The sequence below is a fragment of the Capricornis sumatraensis genome, chromosome 12 (assembly GCF_032405125.1).
Source record: "Capricornis sumatraensis isolate serow.1 chromosome 12, serow.2, whole genome shotgun sequence".
Taxonomy (NCBI): Eukaryota; Metazoa; Chordata; class Mammalia; order Artiodactyla; family Bovidae; genus Capricornis; species Capricornis sumatraensis.
The window spans coordinates 43925738-43951336 of NC_091080.1; the positions used below are offsets into that span (position 1 = coordinate 43925738).

The 25599-nt window shown below is 51.6% G+C and overlaps 1 protein-coding gene across 1 annotated transcript in view; it reads left to right on the forward strand.

Annotated features, from left to right (window-relative positions):
* Positions 1–25599, forward strand: part of SPATA13 (spermatogenesis associated 13) — a 56258-nt gene that overhangs the window by 21984 nt on the left and 8675 nt on the right. Inside the window, exons 4-7 of the mRNA XM_068984362.1 lie at positions 21602–21738; positions 22418–22597; positions 22864–23049; positions 25050–25229. Of these exons, the coding sequence (XP_068840463.1) occupies positions 21602–21738; positions 22418–22597; positions 22864–23049; positions 25050–25229 (683 nt within the window). The remainder of the gene's footprint in view (positions 1–21601; positions 21739–22417; positions 22598–22863; positions 23050–25049; positions 25230–25599) is intronic.

Here is a 25599-nt window from a genome sequence, read left to right on the forward strand (position 1 = left end):
CTGACAGGCCAGCTCCAGCATTCCTGTCTCCCAGACCCCTTCTTCTCCATCTGCCAGGAGCTGGCCCCTCAGCTGCCTCAGGAATGGGCAGCCTGGGGGCCCAGTTCCCCTCCCACCGACGTGCTGGAATGCACCCAGCTCAGGAGCTGAGTGTTGCATGCAGAATCCCTGGTAGATGCCACCCAAATGGACAGATCTGGTTTGATCTGAATTGTGTTTGGTAAATGTAGTGTGTGGACCTTGTTTGGATTCTGATACCAACCAACCAGCTGTAAAAAGGTCATTTTGAGATGAGGAGGGACATTTTCATATGGACTCAGTATTCAGAGAAGGAATTACTGTCAATTTTGTTCATTATCACGGTAATGATAGTGCAGTTATTTTTCAGTCCTTATTCATTTGGGTGCATACTAAATATTTGTTGCGTGAAATTATATATTCGAGATTTGCTTTAAAATATCCAAAAAGACCTAGTTGGAAAAGATTGATAAAATATTGATCCTTATAGGTTCATCATATACTTTTTCTACTTCTGAGTTTGTTTGCAATTTCCTAGAATAAAACCTTTTTAAAATAGTGAACAGTATATTTCCTCCTCCCTGGTCAGGTGCTCTCAAAAATATTCAAATCAAGATGCACCCGGAAAGTAACAATTTCTCAAAATGTAGATTTGAACATAGCAATTTAATTTTTTTGAGAAGTGAAGACCTAATCCTTTCAGGTGAAAGTGAACTCGTCCTGAGTTCCCTTCCAGAACTTTCCCTCCTCCCTCCCTTTGCTTAAAGCACCGTCTCGTCTCCTCCCTGGCTCGTGTGTGTCTGGGGAGAGGTGGCACAGAGCAGCCCTGGGTCATGTTCACCCACTGCTTGGGTGTGGCATTGGATAACAGAATTCTACCGCGAGTTACCGAGGTGCTTTTGTCAAGTTCATGGCCAAACCCTGGGGCTTTATTGGCGATGGGGGCTGTGCCCCTCGGTCATCCTTGGGTCTGAGCAGCCGTGCCTGTGCATGCTCACTTTTTCTTAGGAGACTGTCTTCACTGCCGTCTGCATTTTTCCTTTATGATATTTTTCTCCTACATCCAAGGCAGCTTATTCCGCGGCAGCCTGAGTTTCCCAAACTTGCTTCTGTCGCTGCCATTCTCCCTTCGGTAACTGCTTCACCTGTTCTGGTCAGAAGTCCAGTTTGATCGCCCTTCAGAATTCTTATTCTCGTGTCTACGCATGCTTCTCTTTCTACCCACCCTCCCCATCGAGTTCAGATGAGTTTTCTCCTGTAAGGCAAACCAAGTGATGTCTGAACTGTTCCCCAGGAAGGAGAACAACAGAGGAGAGAAAATGGCCAGGTTAGGTACAATGATAACTAAGTGTAAAAAGTGGAGAAAAGCATGAGTTGACTTGATTGGACTTTCTATGGCTTTTTAAAATATTTTGAAATTTACTCAAATTATTGCTTGATTTGATTTGATTTTCATACCTTAATTTCTTATGAATGTAATATGGTCACTTAACAAGGTAAGAAAGAGGATGACATTAAATCAGGGTAGCTATCCAATGAGCCGGGCCAGAATCTGTCTTCAGTAGGATGATGTCATCATTTAAGCTGTTAACAAGGGAGTCCTGAAGCTCAAACTCATAACCAGCCATGTACATTTTTCATGTGGAAAAAAACAAAGAATCCAGTCTTTAAAAGCTTGATATATAGAGTGATATGCATATATATATATTTATATAAAACATCGTGTTCTACAAAAGAATAACCGAAATTATGCAACAGGCCATGTATCTGTGAAGCACATCAGAGCTAGCCAGGGGTTGGTGCTGCTGCTACTGCTGCTAAGTCGCTTCAGTCGTGTCCAACTCTGCAACCCCATGGACAGCAGCCCACCAGGCTCCCCCGTCCCTGGGATTCTCCAGGCAAGAACACTGGAGTGGGTTGCCATTTCCTTCTCCAATGCATGGAAGTGAAAAGTGAAAGTGAAGTTGCTCAGTCGTGTCCAGCTCTTAGCGACCCCATGGACTGCAGCCCACCAGGCTCCTCCATCCATGGGATTTTCCAGGCAAGAGTACTGGAGTGGGGTGCCATTGCCTTCTCCGAGGTTTTGATGAGAGAGGAGCTATTTTGAAAAACGGTACTCTGAGGTTTTAAAAATTCCCAGTTCGCTGTCAGTAAGAAAGCAAGAAAAAATACTACAGACCACAGAGCAATTGATCAGGGAGTACAACAAGAATATAAATCTAGAGATAAGAGTGGGGATTAAGAATTTACAAAGTAAGGTACTTGGTGGTGAGAAGTTCAAGATACTCCATTTTTCCTTTTGTGGAGAACACACAGAGGCCCTTTGTAGAGCGGGGTGGGGGTCCAACTCCGAAGGGGTGTGGCTTGGACCGCCTCCAGGGGTCCCGCCCCCACAGCAGGGTTGCCCTTGTGCTCTGTGGGGTCCGCGGAGGAGGGCTCACAGGGGCTGGTCCAACTCAACCCGCCCTGAGACCAGAGTGCTCTTCGGGGTGGGCTCGCGGCCGTAACAACCTGCCCCGCTTTCCGCAAACCTACGAGACCTCGGGGGGAAGCCGCCAGAGAACCGAGGCCTCTCCCAAACCGCAGGCGCGCGCACCTGGCGCTGGAAGGCCTGCGGTCCTGCCCGCGGAATGCTGGTGTTGCTCTGCAGTCCTGCGCGCGGGATGCTGTGTTGCCCTGCGGTCCTGCGCGCGGGATGCTGCTGTTGCCCTGCGGTCCTGCGCGCGGGATGCTGCTGTTGCCCTGCGGTCCTGCGCGCGGGATGCTGCTGTTGCCCTGCGGTCCTGCGTGCGGGATGCCGCGCGCCGGCGGGGAGGGAGGGGTTGCGTGCGCTCCCCCAACGGTCGCCCCCTCCCCGCCAGGCTTTCCTCGGGTGAACGTTCCCCACAGTTTCAAGGCTGGTGTGTCCACTGGGAGAGGCGTGTGTCCAGAGGCCCCCACCCCTGAAGCCCAGCACTTTCAAGGAGCGGCTGGGGTGACCCCTCGGGGACGTTGTTCCCTCCGCAACTTCCGGTTCTCCCAGCTGATTTTGGGCCGGGGTGCACTGATATCTCAGACCCGGAGATCTCCTTGTGTAGGCGCTCTTTTCTTTTCCCCACTTAGGAGCTAGTGTCGGTTCTAGAAGCCAGCTTATCTAGACCCCTTATGAAGTCGATGAGCTTAATATTATCCGGAAATAACACGGGACATGCCACTAGGAGATTAAGAGTGGCTTTTCAGGACGTGAGCAGGGTGCCCGAAACCTTTTCGAGCTGAGTTTTCACTTCGCCCTTGGGTTAGGAGACACCTCATTTTATGGATGCACAGAGCACAGTTACATGCTGCCGTGCATAACATGTGTGTGTACACAGGTCCCCTGTGATAAGAGGGGCCCTGAGGTGCAGGCTGGCGGGTTCCAGGAAGCCAGTCACCGAGCTCACAGAACCGCCTGGCGGGTGTCCGGGCCCGGAAAGCCACGGCAGCGCCCAAGGAGGTGAGTGTAACCACAGGGCGGCAGATCCCATCCAGGGAGTCCCAGGCTTTCCTGGGAAAGCCACAGCAAAGCTGAGATTGAAGGCTGAGTGGGACTTAGGTGGAATCTGTTGCTGGAGAAGGTGTGTTTGTTCTAGGCTGGGAAACAGCCAGTACAGAGGGTGGGGGCGGGAGGAGGAGAGCCTGCTTGAGAAGCTCAGGGTCAGGTCGCCCCTCAGAAGCCTTCTTTACCCAACCACATGCTTAACCCAACCAAAGGGACATGTCCTCAGTGCAGGTGGTGCCTGCTCCTGCCCAGGGCTCACTTGGAATGGCTGAGAGGCGGGGGGGATGACACAGCACCCACCAGTGCTCTCATGGGTGGGTCGTGTCCTTACCAGGAGTCAGGGGCATGGCTGCAGCTGTGGTCATTGCTGCGGTCATGGAGCTTGTCTAGCTCCGTAAGCAAATGAAATGTAAATGTGAGACTCAGAAGAGACTCACATTTAAGACAACTGAACTCTTGATAAAGATGAATTGCTAAAAAGTTATTTCAGTCAGATAAGAATTGAGAGCGTAAAATGTGGAAAAACCGGGAACTCTGAGCTCAGAATGCTTCCAGTTATCACTTAAGAGTATCTAGAACTGGCCATCACAGTTGGTACATCGTGGTCTCACATGCAGAATCCCTGTCCCGTGATGACATGTGAGGGAGACCTCTGGTCCTTGGGGATGACACTGATGAGGCAGCTGCACCTTTGTATGTAGAAGTTGAAGGGTTCGGGGTGTGATGTGGATGTATTGGTTCTGCAGTGGGTCTTTCAGGCAGATTGACCACACTTAGTGGCTGTAGTGGGGTGAGCTGCGGGTCTGTACCAGGAATTAGACCACTGCAGGTGGGAGGAACGGCCTGCTCAGGGCCTTCCTCAGGGCCTATCCTGGAAGAGCCAGGAACCACAGAAGTGGTTCGCTTTGCATTTGGTAACTTCCTAGCTAAATTGTGGACCTGCTTGGGGACAGAGCAGACAACCAGTGGACAGAGCCCTTAACCAGGAACATGATGGTTCTCTTGGAAAAGCAAAGACCTGAAAGCCCAGCCATTGTCTGGATGTTTGGGGGGCAGACCCTCCCTGCACCCAGGTGAAGGGGAGTGTAGGAGAAAAGCACACGAGTGCAGGGCTCAGGTCCGTTCCAGGCCTTGGAGCTGGAGGCACTGGTGGGACAGCTCGGTGGAGATCTCATCACCCGGCCTGCACGATGCGGTCTGATGAGGACGGAGGCCCAGGCTCGAGGGGAGTTCGGGGAGGAGTGGTCCACACATGGCTGGCTGTTCTCCAGGCCGGTGAGGGAGAGGTACCAGCAGGGTGTGTGTGGAGTGAGAAGAGGGGGCAGCACCGGGGGGCCTGTGAAGGAAAAGAAATCCACAGTGAAGATAGAAATGGAATGGCCAGACGGGTGAGTGGTGTCCAGTTGTCCAAGGATGCTGAGCCCCAGGGAGGCAGTGCTTACCGTGTCACCTGTGACAAGGGTCAAGCTGAGTGCTCTGAGCCATTTCCATGGGTCCAGCAGCAATTAGGAACCTGCTGGGTTTTGTTGTTGTTGTTGTGCTGGGTCTTCGTTGCTCTGCAGGCTTTTCTCTGCTTACGGTGCATGGGCTTCTCATTGCTGTGGCCTTTCTCGTTGCAGCTCCCAGGCTCTAGAGCACAGGCTCAATAGTTGTGGCGCTCAGGCTTAGTTGCTCCGTGGTGTGTGGGACCTTCCAGGATCAGGGATTGAACTCATGTCTCCTGCATTGGCAGGTGAGTTCTTTACCACTGAGCCATGAGGGAAGCCCACAGACTTGGTGGTTTTGAGAAAAACAGTTTTGGTTCAGTGGGAAGGCAGAGCCAGGATGCACAGAGGGTGTCTGCAAGGTTGTGGGGAAAAGTCCACACCTTGTGTATGAGTGTGGAGGGGTTCTATCTGTTTGGTTTATCCGTGCTGGTTTTCTGATTTGATAGCTGAAAATTTTCTCTAAGTGTTAGGACTAATTAAAAACTATTTGTTTCGCTACCATATTAAAAATTATCTTGGCTTTATGTTACCATATGTGAAAGTTCATTAATAGGACCATATCAATGTTTATTAAATATTTTTGAAGTAGTCATGTTAAATATACACCAGAAAGTTCCATTCCTTGGTTTAGAGTTCTGATGTAATGCCCCAACATTAAGAAACTGGGGGCAATTTAATCATTAGTTGCTCAGTTGTGTCCAACTCTGTGCGATCCCATGGCCTATAGCCTGACAGGTTCCTCTCTCCATGGGATTCTCCAGACAAAAATACTGGAGTGGGTTGCCATTCACTTTTCCAGGGGATCTTCCCAACCTAGGTATCAAACTGGGGTTCTCTTGCATTGCAGGCAGATTCTTTACCATCTAAACCACAAGGGAAGCTCTGATTTTTTTTTTCTTTAATCAAATAAATTTTAAGAAATTACTGGCTCAGCAGTAAAGAATCTGCCTGCAATGCAGGAAACATGGGTTTGATCCCTGGGTCTCAAAGATCCCCTGGAGAAGAAAATGGCAACCCACTTCACTATTGTTGCCTGAGAAATCCCATGGACAGAGGAGTCTGGTGGGTGACAGTCCATGGGATTGAAAAAAGTTGGACAGGACTCAGCAACTAAACAACAGCAACAAGAAATTACCGAGCCATATTTTTTGAAAAGTCTTGTTGTAAAGTTAATAAATTTGTTAAGACTCTTTAGATTAATTTTTCATATGGTCAGAACAAAAAAACATAGTTTTTTTTCCTTTTGCCTTAGTTTTTTGTTGTTGATAATCCTACTTATAATCTATCATTCTGGCGATGTTCTATTCTAGTGATTGTTATGAAAGTTGATTTTCTTATGAACTGGCATTTGGGTCACCAAACAGAGTTGAGTCCCGGTCCCTCGTTGACCTTGGCAAGTCATTTCACGCCCCAGTCTTAATGTTCTCGTCTCTCAGTAGGAAATATTACTGTTGTCCACAGATGTGTGAGAATGATCTGGTACGCTGTAAGTGTGCAGTAAAGAGAAGCAGTCATAATTCTGGTGACAAATGGGTTGTATTTCCAGCCAGAGTTCTGAGTTACTAACTCAGCCTCAGTAACCAGCAGTTTAACTGTTGACAGGTCATTTACTTTAATGTGTACAGACAGCCCTAGGAGTTATCCAGGAGTCCATGTGTGACAGTGTTCTGTTTAATTATTATCCAGATGTGAGTTAAATCCATCTAAAGGGCAGACACTCAGGTTATTGGGGGGGGAAGTAACTCGACTGAATGTTTTCTTTTGACTCTCTTGACCCCAAATTTCAGACCTCATCAGAGATTTCCCAAAGTATGTCCTAGAAATGCCTAAACTTTTTGTTGAAAGAAGAAAAGAAAAGCAATAGCATGTGCTGAGGGGTGTCTAATGCCTTGAGATTACTTTAGCCGCACCAGAAAACCTTATCTGATCTCTTATTCTCTGGATAACCTCTGCATCTGCTTTCCTAAAGTTTTCTCTCAATGAGGAATCAGAGAGAAAGTACAAAGTCGTCTGGTCCTTGCTCAGCACTGTTGGAGTAGGTGATTATAGCGGAGCTCCTGGGAGGCTGGTTGAAGGATGGGGGTGGTGGAGCCCTGATGGTCAGTTGTGGACGGGGCCGGGTCTGGTTCTTTGCTGTCTCCGTCCCATTTCAGGCTCTTGCCTGGGGTCACGGACACTGGGTGTTTTTATTTGTGAATCAAGAGGATTCTGTTCCTTTTGTCTGAAGACAGCCCTTAGACCACAGGCCTGCAAATCTGAGACAGGTGTCAGCTCCAGCAGCTTTGGCTGCTGTCTCAGCCTTATCGTTGCCCAAAATCAATCTCTTTTTTTTTTTTTGAAAAGAAAGAGAGTGTTCTTCCTGTCTCAGAAAAACATCATGAAGTGTTTTTTTTAACGTTTTTCCATCAAACTCTTGAAATTCTCATCTTTCTAACCTTTAAAACATTCTCAGTTCTAACACATGTATTTGTTCCAATCATTCTAAAGTACAGAGTTTAAAAAGTTTTCAAAATACCGTGCGTCTACTGCCAAGTCTCAGAAACTGGATTTTAAAAAGAAAAGAATGGGGAACTATATTCAATACCCTATAATAAATGGTAATGGGAAAGAATATGAAAAAGTATATTTATTTGTATGTGTATAACTAATCACTTTGCCATATGCCTGAGGCTAACACAATGTTGTAAGTCAACTGTACATCTCTAAAAAAAATTTTTTTAAAGAGAAGGAAAAGAAAGAATATTAAAAGTCAAGAGGAAGACCGCAAAGAGATGAACGTGAAGCAAATCACCACCAAGCCAAGCGCCTGGCCTGCATGCCTGTCCCTGTCTTGTGGATGAGGAATCTGAGGCTTGAAAACTTTAAGGCCATGCTTTTTCTCGCTCAGCTAAGTGGGACTTAAGTCATAAGACAGTGAAGCCGGTGATCAGAGCAGATCAGACAGACCCCAAAGCCTGCGTTGCTCCCATACCACTCACTGTTTCCCAGATGCTACGCTTTTCCAGCATGGAACACAAAGTTATTTTGTTTATGTGCACAGAAGTTCACCCGTGTGTCAGTTTTTAAGGCCACGCCTAATAATTGCCTTTTATTAAAACAAAGACAAAAGTGAAGTTCATCCACTTTCTGATTTGCTCTTGTTATGTTTGAAATGTGTCCCAGGCCTTGAAGGATGAAAACCCCACATGGCTGTTCACAGAAGACGGCACAGGCCTCGGTTGTCACGTTGAGACGGCACCTTGTCTTTTAAAGGGGAATTTTGGATCTGTTTCTGAATTAGCCTAAAAGTTGTAGTTGGAGCCCAAGAGGACCAGTGTCTTTGGGCTGTGTTTGGAGCGGGGTGGCGTTCATAAGGCATTGAGAGTGCATCTTCTGTCCGTTAGGGTGGGCGGGCACTCGGCGCCTCCGGTGGAAAAGCAGCAGCTTTGAAGACCCACGGCTCATCCCCTGCCTTCGGTTCCCACTGCTCCTTGTTGTCACCGGCGCTCCGTTCCCTGTGTGCTGGAGTGACGAGCCTGCCCTCTGTGCTCAGGCGTCTGGCTGCTGAGCAGTGTTTCAGGAAGACCTGCGTAGGGCCTGCCTTGCCCTCTGCCAGCAGGCAGCTGACCAAAACGGGATCTGTGGTGGGTTGTGCGACCGTGTGGGCTAGAAAACGTTATGTATTGTGTTGAGGGTCTCTGTTCTGTGTTCTTCTGCTTCTCTCAAAAATGGTGTAGCTGTGGCCTGTAAGATTAGTGCTAGTGTCTGTCTGTAATCCATTCAGAGTACAGGGACCCCTCTGGACACTCTATTATTTATGCTAAAAGACAAGGGTACTGTGGGTCTGAGTGGTTGTTTAGTCGCTCAGTCGTGTCCAACTCTTTGTGACCCCATGGACTATATAGCCTGCTAGGCTCCTCTGTCCATGGGATTCTCCAGGCAGAAATAGCTGGCTCTTCTGGGTCTCCTGCACTGGCAGGAGGGTTCTTTACTGCCGAGCCACAAGGAAGCCCATGAGTCTGAGTAACTCATAGTAGGTGAAGCTGATCACTTCCTCACCCCCATCCCAGCTTTAGGGCATCAGCAGCGAGGGTAGTGACTGGGTGGACTCAGAGCCCTTGCTGTGTTCCTTGTGACTCTGGGTGCTCACCGGTGGTCTGGGCTGGGGCTCAGTCCAGCGGGGGCAGGAGCTGCCTCGGTTCTGACGTGTCCCAGCCTCCAGCTCGCTCTCTGAAGCTGGCGGCAGTGCTGGTTGGGGCACAGCATGCCTGTCCTTGGCAGCCTACCACCCTGTGGCTGTCCTGCAGGTCTTGGTGGTGGGGTGGTACCCAATCCTGGGGTGGGGGAGGTTCTAGAATATTCCCAGGTTAAGGGAGTCTCTGCGCCATGCAGGGAGCTGCAGCTTTGTGAAGCCGCAGCTGGGAGTGTCAGTTGCTGAGCAGATGGCCAGTGCTGGTGACCTTTCTGCCCCAAATCCTAAGGCGGCCACGTTAGAAGACCTGAACCATTTTGTACTTACAGAGATGCCAGTAACTCGGAGCCAAGTACAGCCTTAACGACCCCCTGGTCATCTCAAGAGCCGGTCCTGGAGGGTAAAGGGATGAGTGCTAGTTTAGGTAGAGGCACCACCACTAACTTACCCCCTCCTTTTCCAGAAATGTGGGTGTAACTGTGTGTGGGTCTTAGGGCCACTCTGCCAAAAATAGCCTTAGTTCCTTCTATATCTATAGACTAAACGTGATCATAACATCCTGTGTGCTTCCAACTTTTATTTTATCCTGACTTCCAAATATTTGATATTAATGTACAGTTGGGGTTTTTCTGCTCTCCAGTGGGACTCAATCCTTTTCTTAATTCTTCCTACCAGTAGTCAAGGTTGGCGACATCCTAGTCTCAACCCTGTAGCAGCGTCTTATCCAAGGAGAATAGACTATTCCCAGGGGTGGAGGTTGGCGGTAGAGCGTGGAGGAGATAAGACTTCCTTCAGCTGTGCTTAAGGTCTTTGTTGCAATATTCTTATTGATCTGGTTAATATAGGCTCTAATCACTAAATAATTTTTTAAATCTTAAAGTCAAACTGCCTCTGTAGGTTCTTCCAAAATATCTTAGAAGTGTTGTTGGTTCATCTTCCTTTGAGGAAGATGCAATTTTGTTTATTTACTTTTTTTCCCTTCTTTTTATCTTTATGTTTGTTTTGAGTGTGTGCTCAGTACAGTAAGTTTACTCAGCAAATGCCTTTGGTTTAAAATCCTAAGATCCCAAGGACCTTAATCTCCCTGACCCCATCTCTGGATTTAGAAAAAGTCCTTGGGAAAGAAGCTGCCCAGGGAGAGTGAAAGTGAGCTGTGGACCCAAGTTAAGACAGTGCCAAGGAAATGCAGCCAAGAGAGTTTTTTTGTTTTTTTTTTGAAAACTTGCAATTTTAACAACAACAAAAGAAAATTTTTTTTTTTTTTAAGAAAATAAAAGCACTCTGGATTTCCCTTGCCTCCTGCTGGATTTCAGTCTCCCTTAGAAAGTGTGCTCATCAGAATGAGTTCCCGCATTTCCCTACTTTGTGTCTCAGCATTCAGCGTTTCACTTCTTCATTAAAACCAGGTCCACCCTTGCGTTCCACGGGCTTCACTCATTTGTGAATTAACAGTTCTCAGACCTGAGTCAGGCTCTGATTCCACAGGCCGGGATGGGGCCCCAGGGGTTCACTTCCCACCAGCTCCCTGGTCACCCTGTGCTGCTGGTCCCTGGACAGCAGCCTTTGAGGTGGCTGTACATGTTACTGTGAAAAAAGGGGTTTGTGGCCTTATGGGACATTCTGTGTTAAACAAGTTGACACAGGTGTCGTAATCTGGACTTGGAGCCTATGGGAAGCAACCTTACCTCATAGACAGTGAGCTGCTCTGGGAAGCAACCTCGAGGAGTCTTTTGAGTCCCTCCTGCAATGAAGCACTGCCTTAATTAAGGACACATACACTCCTAGTCAATGACTGTCTTTTAATAGTTTTTAAAAATTTGACTCTTTTAATTCATTTTTAAAAAATATTTGCAAGGGGGGACTTCCCTAGTGGTCCAGTGGCTAAGACTCCAAGCTCCCAATACAGGGGGGTGGGGTTCAATCCCTGGTCAGGGAACCAGATCCCACATATAGACCAGACCTGGCACAAACAAATAAAAAAATATTTTAAAATATATATATTTGCATGGGATAGATTTAAAACCACTCTGGTTTTGTGAGTGTAGTGTGTGTGTGTTCATATGTGTGCACATTTTGCCTCTTTGTAGTTTATTGAAGCCTTAGCTGGATTTAAGAGTGAGATGCCCTGAGTCAGTAGAATCAGCCACAGATAATTAAGGATAAGAAAAGCCTCCGGGGAAGCACGTGGTCGGGGTGGGTGTCTTAGTTGACGTTGCAGCTCTGCCCATTGACCCCTCGTGCTGTGAAGTCTGGGAACCAGCCAGTGATTGCGGACTCAGGTTGTGAGAGCAGCTGCAGTCGTGTTTATTAATCCCCACACGTTCTCGAGAACCTGGGAGCGTTGTGGGAGGCTGGCTGTCCCCACTGTATAGATCAGACACGAGCCCCTGAAGGTCTGAGCTGGTGGAGTGAGATGAGGGGTCTGTCACCCCAGAGCCTGCACACATGGGCTCAGTTTTCAGCTGTTTATTGGGGGACAACCACATAATCACTACGCTGCGTGTGTTTTCTCCTTGCTCCTGAAGGTAAAAAGTTAGCGTCTTCCTGTCCTGAGGAAATGGAAGGAAGCTGTTTGTTAGTAGGTGTCGTTTCACAATAGGACTTGCTCACTGTAGACAACTGGGAAAAAAACAAAAATGAGAGAGAAAATAAGTGACCCGCGTCATCTAGAGAGAGCCTCTTCAAAGAAGGAACAATTTTCTGCACTATAGAGAGCAGACAATTTATACAGTAAAAGATATGCATATGCTTTTTATATAGAAGGCACACATATTCACACATATACATCTTTTAAACAAAGTCACTCTTAAAGTGAGTTCACAGATTTGCAGTTAATATAAATGTGATGTCAAAGCTGAAGGTTTTGGCACACCAGAACATGGAATCCCAACTACAGTTTGAACCTAGTGACCTCTGTGCTTCTTCCCCCGTGAAATAGGTCCTTTTTTTTTTCTGAGCCCTTTTATTTCTTTTTTATTTGGAGTATTGTTGATTTATAATGTTGTGTTAATTTCTGCTGTACAGGAAAGTGACTCAGTTATACGTATTACTATATACTTTTTTTTAATACTCTCTTCCACTGTGGTCTGTCACAGGATGTTGAATGTAGTTCCCTGTGCTCTGCAGTAGGACTTGCTGTCTGTCTGTCCTGTGTGTGATAGCTCACATCTTGCAAACTCTATGGGGGATCAGGCTCCTGGGTTATAATGAAAAGCAGCAGGCGCCTTGCCTTGCTGTCAGTGGCATCGGAGGCTCCGGGGACTCCTGATAGGTTTCTGGCTGGCCGTCTGGCCTGCGTTTAGACTTCCCTCCCCGCCGTCCTGTCTGGGCTGCAAGCTCAGCCGCCCGCGGGTGCTGTGAGCTGTGAGGCTCTGGCCAGGCGGGCAGAGGCGTCAGCAGTGAATAAGCGCTTTCTGCGTTTCCGCAGCCAGAGCCTGTGTGATCCTCCGCGATGCTCAGTCACCCCACAGCCCCGCTCTGAACACGGCTGTTTCCCACACACGAGGATGGTGGCGAGGGGGGAAATGGCAAGATTCTGGAGTCTGGAGAGCCTTCACCCGGGTATGTGTGCAGACTGACCTTGCTGCCAAGTCCTCTCTGTCCTCGCAAGGTGCAGGGCTCTGTGTGCTGCCTCTTGTCAGGTTGTGTGTGTGTGTGTGTGTGTGTGTGTGTGTGAGCGAGTCTTTTGTGTGGACCTGGGGTCCTGAGGGCAGTTGTAGCTGTTGTTCTTCACTCAGTGATGTCTGACTTTTTGTGACCCCATGGAGTGCAGCACGCCAGGCTTCCCTTTCCTTCACTATCTCCCGGAGTTTGCTCAAACTCATTTCAAAAGTTCTAGCTGTGGACACAGTAAATCAGAGGCTGGTTTGAGTTGTGCAGCCATTGGTATGAAATAGAAAATAGCAAGAGTCAAGCGTGGATTGTTCTTTATGAGTTATGAATCTGGTTCTTGTTGTGCTAGGCTTTGCTTCTGTTACACGAAACTTCTTTATTCAGGGGACTGTTGTTGGGGTCCATAACAGTGTTCCTTGCTAATTTGGGGTGTGTGAGGTTTAATGGTATGAATTGATTTTGGAGAAATAGTCAACTGTTTGCAAAAAGTGTTACTACCCAGGACTTGGTTATTGTTTGGGGCTTTATTCCATTATTGCTTTTCAGTGTTTTTGTGAGTGTTGTCACTAGACTAGTTCCTAGGTGAACTTAGAAAGGTGGTTCTCTCACACTAGGAGGTTATCACCTGGAACCCATGTATTCTTTTAAAGGAGTAAATGCTTCATGGAAAGCATTCTGGCCGACTCCTACACATCATGCAATGGGAAGCTTGAAAAAAGAGTCCTGTCTCAGTTTTTGTATTAAGTGAATTCCAGTTGCTCACCCTGGAATGAATGGGAATTACAGGTGACAGCCAGAGGGCAGCGTGGGCCTCCCCGCACTGCACTGAGTACTCTGCGCTTCTTGCTGGCCTTCCCTGTTTTGATTGGCTCCCAGTGCTGGCCGAGCACAGACAGGGGTGTGGTGAGGGCTTCACTGACGCAAATTCAGAATAAAAAAAAACAAGTGGCCCAGTGGTTTCTGCATTCAGGGCTCAGGCCTGCCCGCCGAGTAGCTGTGCTTGTCACTGAGTGGCTGGTGACCCCAGGTCCTACGTGGAGGACAGCTGGCTGCCTGCCGGCCTCCTGGGCTGGGGGTGCGCCTGTGTTTACCCCAAGGCAGCCGGCGATGGAGCCCGCCCCCCGCATTCCTCCACCCCAGGCGGGCACAGGGCCCGGTCCTCCCTCCCACGTGTGTGTGTGGAGGCCAAGAGAAGCTGGGTTCAGCCCCTGTGCTGAGCCCGACACTCTGGGAGGCGCAGCCGGCCAGGCCTCCTGCTAGGGGTCTGCGCCCTCCCTCCCCAAGTGCCCTCGGGCTCCAGGCTCCAGCCCTGCCCGCCTTTGAGTCTGGCTGCCAAGAGAAGGAAGGCGCGGGCTCTGCTGGGGTCATCTCTGTTCCCGATGGTTGTGTGATCCCAGCACTGTCTCTCATGTACCTGCTGTGCTAAGTGTGTATGTGTGTAAATGTGATGGAAATGACCACAGATGCAACAGCGGAGAATCAAGTGGAGAGCCTGCTTACTGGGGGGATTCTGTCTCAGATGAGAGCCCTGAGTGAGCAGGGGACCCTGAGGGACAGCCTGGCGGCCCCCCAGAGAAAGATCTGGCAGGAGCGGGTGGGGAGGGCGGGTGGTCAGCAGGCCTGCCCTGTGGCCATGGTTAGCGAGGCTGAGGCCCCGGGCAGGTGCCCAGCAGGCTTGCTTTGGAGCCAGACAGACCAGGACTTGAATTACAGCCCCAGGACTGGGGAGCAGTTCCTTCACCTCTCGGAGCCATAGTTTGCTCTTGTGTTGACAGACACTGATGGTTCCAGGACGCTTCCAGCGTGGGGCCTGGTACACACGGAGTTTATCCTGGAGATGTGGTGAAAGCAGCCGGGTTCCTTCCCAGGGTGCTGCAGCCTGCCTGCGAGGCACTGCCAGGAGCCGAGAGGGGTGCAGTGGGCACGAGCTGCCGGGGCGCCTGGGGGAGGAGCAGGGTGCAGACAGAGGCCCGGGCAGCCACCATCAGAGCTGAGCCAGAGGAGTAGCAGCAGCTTGCTGAGTGGGGACAGATGCCAAGGGATCAGCCCAGGGGAGAACCCAGGGCCTAAACCCAGGCTTGCACCAGGAGCTGAGACTGTCCTGCCTCTGGGCCCCCAAGAGCACAGAGGCTCAACCCCAGCCTGCCCATCTCAGGACTCTGAGGGCCTCTCCTGGGTGGGTACAGAGCATGGAGGATGCACAGGGCATGACTTGCCTTTAAATTGAGAAGTAAAAATACACGTGGTTTGAGCCAAAGCTTTCTAAACAAACCTTTTATAGGAACAGGCCACCTGGGGGTTTGGTATCAGTTCAGTTCAGTCGCTTAGTCATGCCTGACTCTTTGCAACGCCATAGACTGCAGCACACCAGGCTTCCCTGTCCATCACCAACTCCCAACTCATCAGAGTCTTTTCTAAGGAGTCAGTTCTGAGGGGTGACTGGTGTAAATAGGGAGGTTCTGGGGCCTTTGGTATAAATGAAGCTCTATCTTGGTGTGACCCTTCTCATTGCTCGGGCATCAAGGGTAGCAAGGCCCCAGGTCTAATCCAGATGTGAAGTTCTGTCCTGGGAGGGGCATTTCCAGGAGACCCGTGGGCATCATGAAGGGGTATCAGTGGAGGGCAGCGCGTCCAAGCCAACTATCCTTTTTGACTGTACTGTCATTGACGTGTTTAGAAGACTCACAGAGCACTGCCCCATGTGTGGAATGGTTTGAAAGTCTAGGTGAGGCATAAGGGGACGGTCCTGATGGTGTCAGGTTGAGCCCTGAACAGGAAGGGTGTCTCCTGTAACTAGGTGTGAGCTGACATTGACCAGCACGGGCTTCCTGGTCCCTCGAGGTCAGCGCTGGGGCAGGAGGGGTGGATATGAGAGACTCAAAACAGCTCAGGAGGGTGTTACAATGAAGCTGCTGAAATATAAGGACAGTGTAAATACGGTGAGCATTTTAAAGTGAGTAAATCTAATAGGCTTCTAGGATGTGAGAGGCAGAGACTGTTCCTGCCACCTGGGGCTTGGCCAGTGGCGGGGGAGTGGCGAATGTAAGCAGGAGTCCCAGCCTCACCCCTCACCAGGGAGTGAGAGCTCGGCGCCCGGAAGGAGGAAGGGGAGCTTATGGGCTTTCTGGGTGGGGCGTCGCTCCAGGTGGAGTGGTCAGTGTGGACTGAAGGACCGTGTCCTTTTTTGCTGAGAGCAGGGAACACTCGCCGGCACACAGTGGCTGAAGCCGAGGTGTTGAAGCAGCCAGATCCAAACCCACTGCCCTCCAGCTTGTCTCGCTGCGGAGATGAGTCTCACAGCACACCTCCCAGGGCAGGTCCCTGCACTGGGGCTGAGGAAGTCGAGCTTGGGCGCCCATGGTTCTAGAATTCAGCCAGGCATCAGAATCGCTTGGAAAGAGAGCTCTGGAAAGAGATTCCTGGCAAACACGGCCTCCTGCGCCTCCCCCTGCCCCCGCCCCCTGGAGGACCTGGCTCTCTGGCCCAGCGCCGGGGTCTGGGTTTTTCTGAACCCTCCCCACCCTCATCCCCACCCCCAGCCCAGGATGGGAAGCCATGGACCCTGCGTGTTTGGGGACCACTGAGGGGGAGTGGCCCTGAGGTCAGGGGGAGGGTGGTTCTGGCATCGAGGTCCCCTGTGTCCGTGCTTGCACCCTCTGGCATCTCATGGCTCAGGGGCCGCCCTGGGTGCAGGGACGTGGCCGGTGGTCCAGCCCCCTGCAGCAGCAGCAGCAGCAGCAGCACCCTGTCAAGTCCACCCTGGGCTCTGAGCACAGGCTACCTGCCCACCCGCCCAGGTTTGCTGTTTTGCTCTTCAGATGGGAAAGATGGGAAATGAGAACAGTTTATCTCCAACCCGAGGAAGCCTGAGGGGTCAGCAGGTTTCCTAAAATGTGTGTTTTTAATGGGTTATTCCAAGTGCAGGAATTTTCCCGAAGTGACCTGTGTTTTAGTGGGAACCCTCCCCGCCCCGCGCCCCCCCCCGCCCCTGTAGAGTGCCCTGCCCATGTGGCCCACATGGCAGGTGCCCAGGTGTGACTCCCACTGTGTCAGCTGTCACCTTCCTCTCACCTGTCACCTGCCCTCCCCAACCCCGTGTGACAGGTAAGAGAAAGGCAGTCTCGGGGACGCTCGGGCCAGGGCCTGGCTGGGACCCCAGCAAGCTCTTGTGCTTTTGAAATTCTGTCACTCTGAGCAAAAGCCCTTAAATCTGCAAAATTAGGCCAGATGGGGGAGACCTGTGTCCTGAGAAAAACTCCCCCTGGGACACGGACTGGGGGCCTGTGGGAGGGCCTTGTCCTTGGCGCGTATTATAGTCCGAGGTTCTCCATCGGTGGTGGTATTGACATATCCTGTCCTGAAAACTCGCCTGGAGGGCCTGTTGCCAGGTTTTGTTCCTCAGAGACGTGAAATCCAGGTCCAGATAGAAGTTGTCGCCCTCCCGAGAGGCGTGGACACTGCTCTTCGCTGGCATTTGCTCATGAGCTCACATGGTCTCTACCGAGTTTGCAGCAGTCCTGACTATGAAGGCACATCCGCTTTGGCCACGGTGGTCTCTCCTGGATGTTCCTGAAGCCACGCTGGGCCAGCACTGGAAGGGTGGATGGGGTTTCCTCAGATCGGCGCATGCAGGAAGAAAGCAGAGCCTGGGGAGGCAAGAATTTGGGTCTGAATCTTAGGATGAGACTGTGTGAGCTATGGGCAGGTGAGGGGGGAGGTGGTCCACCCGGCGCAGCCCCTGGAGTCCTGGGATGTCTGCCTTTCCAGGGGACGTTGACATGATGATTAAGCAAGCATGGGTAGTTCACATTATGCACGTGTACAATGCACACGATTGCTGCACTGTCCCAGAGTTGTCCCTGCAGGCGTGTGTGCTGTCGTGAGTGTGCAGGTCTTTTAGACCCGAAAGACGTCCCTTCTGGGCATGGCTGCAGCTGTGAGGGCGCAGTGGACAGAGGAGCAAGCATGTCCCCTCTCAGATTCCTCTGTCTTAGGGGTCGAGGTTTCCGTTTCAGTTTGCAACAGTCTTTGCTCACCATTCACAAGATCCTTTTCAAACATAGCTTTCGCACACCTACTTATTAAACAACCCTGAACATTCATTGGAAGGACTGATGCTGAAGCTGAAACTCCAGTGCTTTGGTCACCTGATGCAGAGAGCGGACTCATTGGAAAGACCCTGATGCTGGGAAAAAATGAAGACAGGAGGAGAAGGGGATGACAGAGGATGAGATGGTTAAGATGGCATCATCGACTCAATGGACACAAGTTTGAGCAAACTCAGGGAGATGGTGAAGACAGGGAAACCTGGCATGCTGCAGTCCATGGGGTTGCAGAGGGTTAGACATGACTGAGCGACTGAACAAAAATAACTTATTCAACAAAAGAAATGATGCCGCTGGCAAGGACCTGGAGACTTGGAAGCCCAAGTGCTCCTGGTGGGACATAGAGCAGCACGGCCACCATGGGGAACAGCGTGCAGGGACCTCAGAAAGCTAAGTAGAATTTCCACATGACCCAGTCATCGAACCTCCGGACACACATCCAGGAGAATCCAGAGCAGGACCTGGAGGAGGTGTTCACGCAGCCGTGTTCAAGAGGTGGAAGCGCCCCAAACGCACCTGGACATTTGCATGGATGAAGAAAGCTCGGTATCAGGTGCAGTGGAAGAAAATCGGATACAGGCAACCACATGGGTGAACGTTGAGGACCTTGTGCTGAAGGGAATAAATCCGCTACAAAACCACTGTGGGACTCCACTCAGTGAGGAGTGTAAAGTGTTCAGAGCCCAGAAACAAGGCGGAAGGCTCGTTGCCAGGGAATGGGGGCGTCAGTCTTCAGTGCGGCCAGGGTGTCAGTTTCGCAAGATGAGAAAGTTCTGGGGTTGGTTGCACAACCACGTGAATGTAGTCAACACTGCTGAAGTGTACACTTACAAATGTCCAGGATGGCCCATTCTATGTGTTTTTTACTACTAAAGGAAGGGAAGAAGGAAGCTAATTAATTAAGGTTCCTCTTTCATTATTAGAATGTATTAATCTGTCCTAATTTTGCGGAAGTGCATTTTGAGAGTCAGTAGTAAGTCCACAACATGCAAAACAGCCCTAAATAAAGAATCACCGCTGAAAACCAGACAAGAAAGAGTGGCACATAATAACCTCCAGGAAAGGCCCCGTGTGAACCTGGGTCTGCAGGTGACACACAGGCCTCGGTGAGAAGGCGACACTGGTGAGAGGGTGGGCTCTGCGGGGGAAGGGGGCCTTTAACTGGAAGGGAATGGAGGTTCCCTGCAGAGGAATCTGCACTGAGGCAGTTGGTCGCTGCTCTGGGGTTTCCAGAAGTCAGCCTTGGAGCCGCATAGGGTGTGGCTGGAGAGGGTGGTGGGGATGGGAGGCAGGGAGACCTGGGTGTGTACCCTGCCTCCACCGACCCTTGTGCCCCCAGAGGAGGAGTTAACCTCCTGGGAGCCTGAGTTCCCTCACCAGCAGTTTGCCGTTCATTATTGAGTGCCTTCTGCACGCCAGGGGTTACACTGGGTGCTGGGGTACAAGAATAGACCCCGCCAATTCCCTCAAGAAGTTCTGACCTCAGAAGGGAAACCCTCACAAAGGCAGAAGTGTGGGGTGACAGGAGCCTTGCTCTGTGTAGACAGCATCAGAATCTGCCCTCACCCCTCCCACCCAGACCCTGGAGAAACCCCACTCCCTGAGATACGTGTGAACCGTAGCACAGGAGCACAGGGGGCCGTCGACTTAGAAGGGGCTTTAAGATCCTAAAGGCAGTTAAGATCACGAGAGGGGAGGACAAGGGGCTCCGACAGACTGGGGTGGTGTGGTTCCCCCCACCCAGTCAGCTGTGAACACCGCTCTGTGGTCGGGCAGCTCCCCGAGGGCTCCATTAGAGACGGGCTGCAGACTCGCGTTGCCTCCCTGGTGTCTGCTGAGAGACTCGTGTGCCTAGAGCAGGTGTGTCTGCCTTCTCCAGGTCCTCTCCCCAACCCCCAGACACACCCCCGAAAAGACCACAGAGCAGTGTGACACAGCACAGGGCAGGGGCAGCCACACGGCGCTCACACACACATGCGCACACACAGCAGGAACCCTGGGAGGTGTGCCCGGAGCGAGTGGCAGGGCTGGAGGGAAGGGCGGAGGAGAGCTGGGGCCTGGTGTGCAGAGCGGAGGGGCCTGGCCCTGGGTAGACAGGTGTCCGCAGGGCACTCGCAACGTGGCCTGTCCAGAGGGATGGGCTGGGGACGTAAGATGCGCTTAGGTCACAAAGACTTAGTACAAAGTAAGGAATAGGAAATATCTCACTTTTAAAAAGTTAAAAATAATTTCCAAAAATCTCATTTTTAAAAACAGCTTCTTCAGTTTAGAAATAGACCTGTCCCTGAGGGGAAATTCCAGCTGGTAGGTCCTTGAAAGAATCATTAGGGCTCTCCCTCCGCCATCACCGTCCGGCCAACCTTCCTCCTCCTGCCCCGACCGCAGCTCCTCCCTCTCCCATTAATTCTCCCAGTAACCTGGGATTTTCTGAACCGGGTAGACTTTATCCTTTCTGTTGCCCCCTCGTTACCTGGACCTGCCTGTCCTTGAATTTCACACCCCTTCCCCGCCCGCCAGCCGTCTGTCTGACGGAGAACCGTGATGCCTCCTGCTTCAGTTGACCCACCTCCTGCAACTGGTGGTCTGCTCACACCCCCTACCCGCTTCAAGCTGTGGCCGAGTCACTCTTGTGCGTCCCAGCACACCAACATGGATGTCCTCACCACAGTGACTCTTGTTAGCGAGTCCCAACTAGAATCAAGGATGCTACGGACTTGACACACATTATCTCATCTAATTCTCCAAAAAGAACGAGACTACTGTTTACAAGAGAAGGATTGGGGCTCAGGGAGATGGGGTGCCTGGTTGGGCTCCCTGCCTGGAGAGGGGCAGGCTTGAATTCAGACTCTTAACGCCTGGTCTCTGTCTGCAGCGCCAGGGACCCATCACTCCCCTGCCCAGGCCCCTTGCTCTCCAGTCCCTCTTTGTTCGAGGCCCTGGTGTCCCAAGTGCAGCTACATGTGTCCACAGTCAGGAGCCAGGCTCCTCTCCCAGGAGACCCTGTCCTTCTCACAGGGACGTTCGGTGACAGAGGAGCCTTGGCGAGGAGCCCACCATCCTGAAAGGAGATAGGAGTGGCCAGGTGGTCCATCCTGAATGCTGCCCCCATCCTCAGAAGGTGCTGGGTAACTCTTAATTGTGACACGTGAGCCCTGGCCTTTGCTGTGTGGACAACTAAGAAGCCCAGCTGCTGGGCTCCACTTAGGATACCCTCAGCACCTCCTGATTCAACAGCACACACTGTGCCTTGCAGGAAAACATGGCAACAGACACTTAAAAAAAATGTATATATATGTATGTATATCAAATTTCAACTTTGTTTTCCTCCTCAAGCTTATTTAGAAACACTGCATCTGTTACATCCACTTTGGAGCACAAATTTCCAGCATCACATGTTGTTTGCTCAGTATCCTGACTCCAGGAATAACCCTGCATGTCACCGTCTGCAGTGGTCTCTGAAGTGTCCCCTTCCCACCGAATGGGACTTGAAGCGCTGGCTCCTCCTAGCGTCAGCTGCTATCTTTGGATTATAATAGCTCAGTAGACATTTTCTAATGGTTTCTTACTCTGGGTAGGACAAAAAATGACAACTTTCCCAAGAGGGCGCATTCTCAGAGCTCACAGGTTTTGTCCTTCTATTTTTGCCATTAGCTGCATCTTTTAAACCATACCGTCGTTCTCTCTCTCTCAGTTTCTTCCGATGGAGGTGCGGAGCCGTCTGCCCTAGTGGACGACAACGGCAGCGAGGAGGACTTCAGCTACGAGGACCTGTGTCGGGCCAACCCCCGATACCTGCAGCCGGGTGGGGAGCAGCTGGCCATCAACGAGGTACTGGAGTCCGTTTCACACAGTGGTGGCCGGTGTGTCTGGGCCCAGAATCCACTCCTACTTGTCTCTGGTTATTTCTTAGTGAACGTATTGTAACACGGAGAACTCCAGTTAGGCGATTTGTGTGATCAAGTGTTGCAGATGACCGAAGCTGTTCCTCCCAGTCAGCAGGCTGTCATGACACCTGGAGAGGGCTTCTTGGTCCAGGCAGTGCCCTGCCTACCTTTATAAAGGTCTCACAGCCCTTGTGGGCAGCGAGCGTTAGTTACTGCCCACGTTTTGGCAAACACTTGGAAACTAAGAGGCTGAGCGACCTACTAGGGTGGCAGAACAGAAGTGAAGCACGACTTTGCCTGAGCTTCTTTCTGCTCCTCTGCGTCGTTAGCACTTTTTTACAGAAGTCTTTGCAACAGCCCCTCTAGCCTTGGGAGACGGTTTAGAGGCTCAGAAACCCCCTGGGGGAGTGAACGGTCCAGTCAGTCTCACTTGTTGGGTGACTGACTTATGGACTGAGTGGGCTCAGGGGCTCCTTTAAGAGCACGTGAGGGTGCCCCCCTGGTTCTTTCCCCCGTTGTGTCCTGTGACATCAGGTGCTTGAGCGTCATCCATGTGGGCGCTTGGGGGCGGGGGTGCTCAGGGTCCCCCGGCTTGGTGCTGAGTGCCCACCTCTCCATTCTAGCTGATCGGCGATGGCAGCGTGGTCTGCGCGGAGGCCCTGTGGGACCACGTGACCATGGACGAACAGGAGCTGGGCTTCAAGGCGGGGGACGTCATCCAGGTCCTGGAGGCTTCGCACAAGGACTGGTGGTGGGGCCGCAGCGCAGACAGGGAGGCATGGTTCCCGGCCAGCTTCGTAAGGGTGAGTGTCCTGTTTCCGGTGGCGGGGCGGGGCAGGGGCAGTGCCAGGACCACTCTTTCCTTATCACCCACTGAACCAGACCTCTCTGCGGTCAGGGTGGGTGGTGGAGCAGTGTCCACGGGGGTCAGCTAGGCAGCTGGTGTCGCTGCTGCGTTTGCGATGCTCGGCTGGGCACCTGCCGCCCTCCTGACAGTCCTGGGGAGTGGAAATCAGGGGACCCAGGCCCGGTGCCGCCCCCACTGACTGTTCTCCGCGTGTGGCCGCAGCTGCGCGTCAACCAGGAGGAGCTGTCGGAGGGCTCCAGCGGCAGCCCCGGCGAAGAGCAGGAGGAGGACACGGGTAGGGCCCGCCACAAGCACCCCGAGAGCAAGCAGCAGATGCGGGCCAACGTGGTCCAGGAGATCATGGACACTGAGCGCGTGTACATCAAGCACCTTCGGGACATCTGCGAGGTGGGCCTGGGCGATGCCCGTGAGGCGCGTCCCTGTCCCTGTCCCGCGGCCCCTCCCCTGCTCCCTGGCCCCTCCCCTTACCCGCGGCCCCTCCCTCCCGGCTCCGGTGTTTTCAGAGCCCCGCCCTCCCCCACCTCGCCCAGCAGGGCCGCTGGCTCACAAGGTGCTAGTCCACCCTGGGCGGTGTGGACGGCTCGCCGTCCTCAGGGTTCAGTCCTGCCACCCTGAGCCTCGGTCCGAGAGAGTGACCGTGCTGGGGGGCGCACCTTTGAGACCCGCCTGACCCCCTCTGAAGCCCCGCAGGGTCCGTTTCACCCAGACGCAGATAGGGACACAGGGATCCTCTGGTGACACCCCAACTCTTTCCTGCGGTGTTCGGGATCCCGTTGGCAACAGTCTCCCCCCGCCCCCCCACCATGGTATTTCCCGTTTTTGTGGATTCTGTACAGTGGTGGGCTAGACTGTCCTGTGCCCACTCTGGTCACTCGAGCCTCCTGGCCATGAATGCGGACCCTGCACTTTGTGGTCAGCTGAGGGGGCCCAGCAGGAAGCAGGCCAAGTGCGCCCCCTCTTTGGGGTTGGCTTCACCCCCAGATAAGGACCCCCAGCCTTTGGCTTATGTGTCTTGTTCCCTCGGAGCCCACGCTTGAGGGAGCAAAGCCTCATTTTAGGGGATCAGCTCCTGCTGATGACTGCTGAGCACCGCCATGCCCCTCCCCCGGGGTAAGCTGACCTCGCAGCACTCAGGGCTGGTCCGTGTGCCCCAAGGGCAGACGAGGAAGCCCAGGTGCGCAGGAGTAAGGGGGGTTGGAGTGTAAACCAGACCTGCCACCCTGCAGCCTGTGGTCTGTTCTGCCGTAGTCAGTTCAGTTGGTGCAATTACACGGTGCCCACTTGGGGACAACTGTAGGCGTTCCACGGCCTTTCCATCCTAATGCCATTCCTACCCCCGTGCATCCAGGGTGTAGAGAATTAGCGGTGCTGTCATCAGTGCAGCCTTGGGTTGGAGATATCCAGGTTTGTGTCCTTTTTCTCCAGAAAGCGGGTGCCGGTGGAGCCCCAGTTAAGCCATCCTTGGCCCTGGACTGGGACAGGGAACAGTCAGCGATGTGCTGGGCAGGCCTTTTTGGCTGTGACATGGAGTTAAAGATGGAAGCCTGGGCATTTTAGGAGTTTAGAGAAAGTGTGGCAGGACCAATTTCTGAGCTCTAATGTTTGAAACCAAACCATCTGTTTCATGAGTATAATCTGGAAGCTTTCTGTGGTTTCTTGAAGTGGCTCAGCACGGCCGCTGGCTCACGAGGTGCTAGTCCACCTCGGTCACTCCGACTCTTTGCGACCCCATGGACTGCAGCCCACCAGGCTCCTCTGTCCATGGGATTCTCCAGGCAAGAATACTGGAGTGGGTTGCCATTTCCTTCTCCGTAAACCCAACCATACTTACATTTTCTCTTTCCTTTTGTCTTTAACATATTTGGGGCACATCTTAGCTGTGGAAGTATAATTAGCCCATCAGGGACCCCCTCAGGTTAATATAATTTTCTCTAGTTAAAACTCACTCTAAGGCTTCCCTGGTGGCTCAGTGGTAAAGAATCTGCCTGTCAATGCAGGCGACATGGGTTCATTCCCTGATCCGGAAGATCCCACGTGCTTTGGAGCAACTCAGCCCCTGCACCTTGACTGCTGAAGCCCACACACCTGGAGCCTGTGCTCGGCCGTAAGAGAAGCCACTGCAATGAGAAGCCTGCACGCCACAACTAGAGAGTAGCCCCCACTCGCCGCAACTAGAGAAAAGCTTATACAGCAAAGACCCAGAACAGCCAAAACTAAAAAATAAATTGTGTGTGTGTGTATATATATATATATATATATATATTTTTTTTTTTTTTTTAAAGCCCACTCTTAAGACCATGTCTCTGGGCCCTCAAAAGCAGTATTGTTGAGATAATTTCTGTGAATTTCTAGATTCATAAAAAAGAGTTTGCTTTCCTGTGTTGTAGGGCTACATTAGACAGTGTCGCAAGCACACGGCAATGTTCTCGGTTGCACAACTGGCCACCATTTTCGGAAACATTGAAGACATTTACAGATTCCAAAGAAAGTTCTTGAAAGACCTTGAGAAGCAGTACAATAAAGAGGAACCTCACCTGAGTGAAATAGGGTCCTGCTTCCTTCAGCACGTACGTCACCTTTTACCTCTTATTAATAACGTCACATTGAGTTAAGTAATTTAGAAATGTTTCTCTTGCGAAGAAGAGAGGTCCCTTTCTGTTTTATTTCTTTGATTAACTTCCCATAGGATGGAGGCGTCACTTGCAAATTAAGCTGATTAGTTTATATGGTTCATCTTCACCTAAATACCCCAGGTCTTTATTTTTTTCAAAGTCTTCTCACTTCTCTGGGGTTTGGAGTTAGTGCAGTAAGTTCTTGGAGGTGGCTGGGAGGGGCCCCCAAGGGAGTCCGGGTTGGGGGGCAGCGGGGAGGAGGTGGGCACGTGAACAGCAGGTTCTGCCCAGGAAGGAGGCCTATTACCCTGAGGCAGGGCTCTGC